Source organism: Octopus bimaculoides, chromosome 1, assembly GCF_001194135.2.
Source record: "Octopus bimaculoides isolate UCB-OBI-ISO-001 chromosome 1, ASM119413v2, whole genome shotgun sequence".
In the NCBI taxonomy this organism is placed as follows: domain Eukaryota; kingdom Metazoa; phylum Mollusca; class Cephalopoda; order Octopoda; family Octopodidae; genus Octopus; species Octopus bimaculoides.
Genome location: NC_068981.1, coordinates 1766631 through 1768318, shown reverse-complemented (window position 1 = coordinate 1768318; position 1688 = coordinate 1766631). Strand labels below are relative to the sequence as shown.

Below are 1688 nucleotides of genomic sequence, written 5' to 3'. Positions count from 1 at the left end.
TATATATATATATATATATATATATATATATATATATATATATATGTATGTATGTATGTGTGTGTGTGTGTGTGTTTGTTCCCACACCGTCGCCTGACAAACGATCTTGGTGTGATTATGTCGCCTGTAACTTAGCGCTTTGGCAAAAGAGACCGATATATATATTGTGTAAAAGATCGTGGGTAAGGCCAAAACAATGCGAAGTAAATGTAAGACAAATCACAAGAAAACAAATATATGATTAACGTAGACTCACCTTGTTTTCAATATTTCGGAGTTCTGACCTCCTTTTTTGAAGAAATTGACGAATGTTGCCGATATATATAAATCCAGAACTAGTGATTGGATTTTTAATTGGATTTCTCCTCCCTTTCTTGGCAAGATGAACTACAGTAATATCATTGATGAATAATATTCTTTCACTGCTGCATCTGTTTAACTCCCTCTCTGATGACGGTGTACCCGACCTATGGAATCCTCCCTCGGCACGATGTCCCAATAGCATGGTTATTCTAGAAACAGCTATTAGAGACTATGAAAACCCCTTTATTATACATCTAAATTAAATGTTCTTGTCAAGTCTTGCCGAACGGTTTGCCTTTTAATTTCTATTTTAATCTCTATCCAGAATTGTGTCATTAGAAGTTTTCAAGCTTCTTTAAGACAAGTGTAATCTGAAAGATATTTGGCTGCTGTTTCTTGCAGTTTGAGCGACTTCCTATTTTTAAATTTTAGATGCGCCAACAGATGCACATACCTTATAAATAACATAGATATGCACGTTTACATATACACTTATATATGCATATATACGCTCATACATATGCATATGTAGGCACTTATATAAAAAGGAGCCCTCCGTCGGTCACGACGACGAGGGTCCCAGCTGATCCGATCAACGGAACAGCTTGCTCGTGAAGTTAACGTGCAAGTGGCTGAGTAATCCACAGACACGTGTACCCCTAACGCAGTTCTCAGGGAGATTCAGCGTGACACACAGTTTGACAAGGCTGGCCCTTTGAAATACAGGTACAACTCATTTTTGCCAGCTGAGTGAACTGGAGCAACGTGAAATAAAGTGTCTTGCTCAAGGACACAACGCGTTACCGGGAATTGAACTCACGACCTTACAATCGCGAGCCGAATGCCCACTGGTATCTGAAATTGAAAAAAAAAGAAAAAAGGAGTCAATCAATAGAATCGTTATCGATTTTAATCACAACTTACCAATGGTGAGTAGAATGCTGAGGTATCTGTACCCAAGGGCACATAACTTTGGGTTGCATACGGCGATGTTCCGTACATTGTCTCTGGTAATCGCGGATAGGAGAGAATGGATGGAGAACTATACTGACACGAACAGACTGTTTGTCCTGTATGCGGGTCTGTCACGAGCGGTCGACCGTTTTCACAGCAAGTTGATCCTGATATAGATGTCGCGGTCGAACCGGACATCAAGAGCTGAAACAGAACAAAAAAAAAAAAGAAGACAAAATTAAACTCTCAATCATATATGTTCTTACATGACTAGGGAAGAAACGATACAAACTGTCCCTTATGCTTTACCTAATAGGGGAGATTCAGCGTGATAAGGCTGGCCCTTTAAAATATAGGTGCGACAGAAACAGGAACAAAAAGTGAGGGAAAGTTGTGGTGTAAGAGTACAGCAGCGTTCGCCACCAGCCCCT

General features: G+C 39.8%; 1 protein-coding gene across 1 annotated transcript in view; it reads right to left on the bottom strand.

The window, feature by feature from the left end:
* Window positions 1–1688, bottom strand: part of LOC106872663 (iroquois-class homeodomain protein IRX-6) — a 235715-nt gene that overhangs the window by 45232 nt on the left and 188795 nt on the right. The window contains exon 2 of the mRNA XM_052974557.1: window positions 1228–1461. Coding sequence (XP_052830517.1) covers window positions 1228–1461 — 234 coding nt within the window. The remainder of the gene's footprint in view (window positions 1–1227; window positions 1462–1688) is intronic.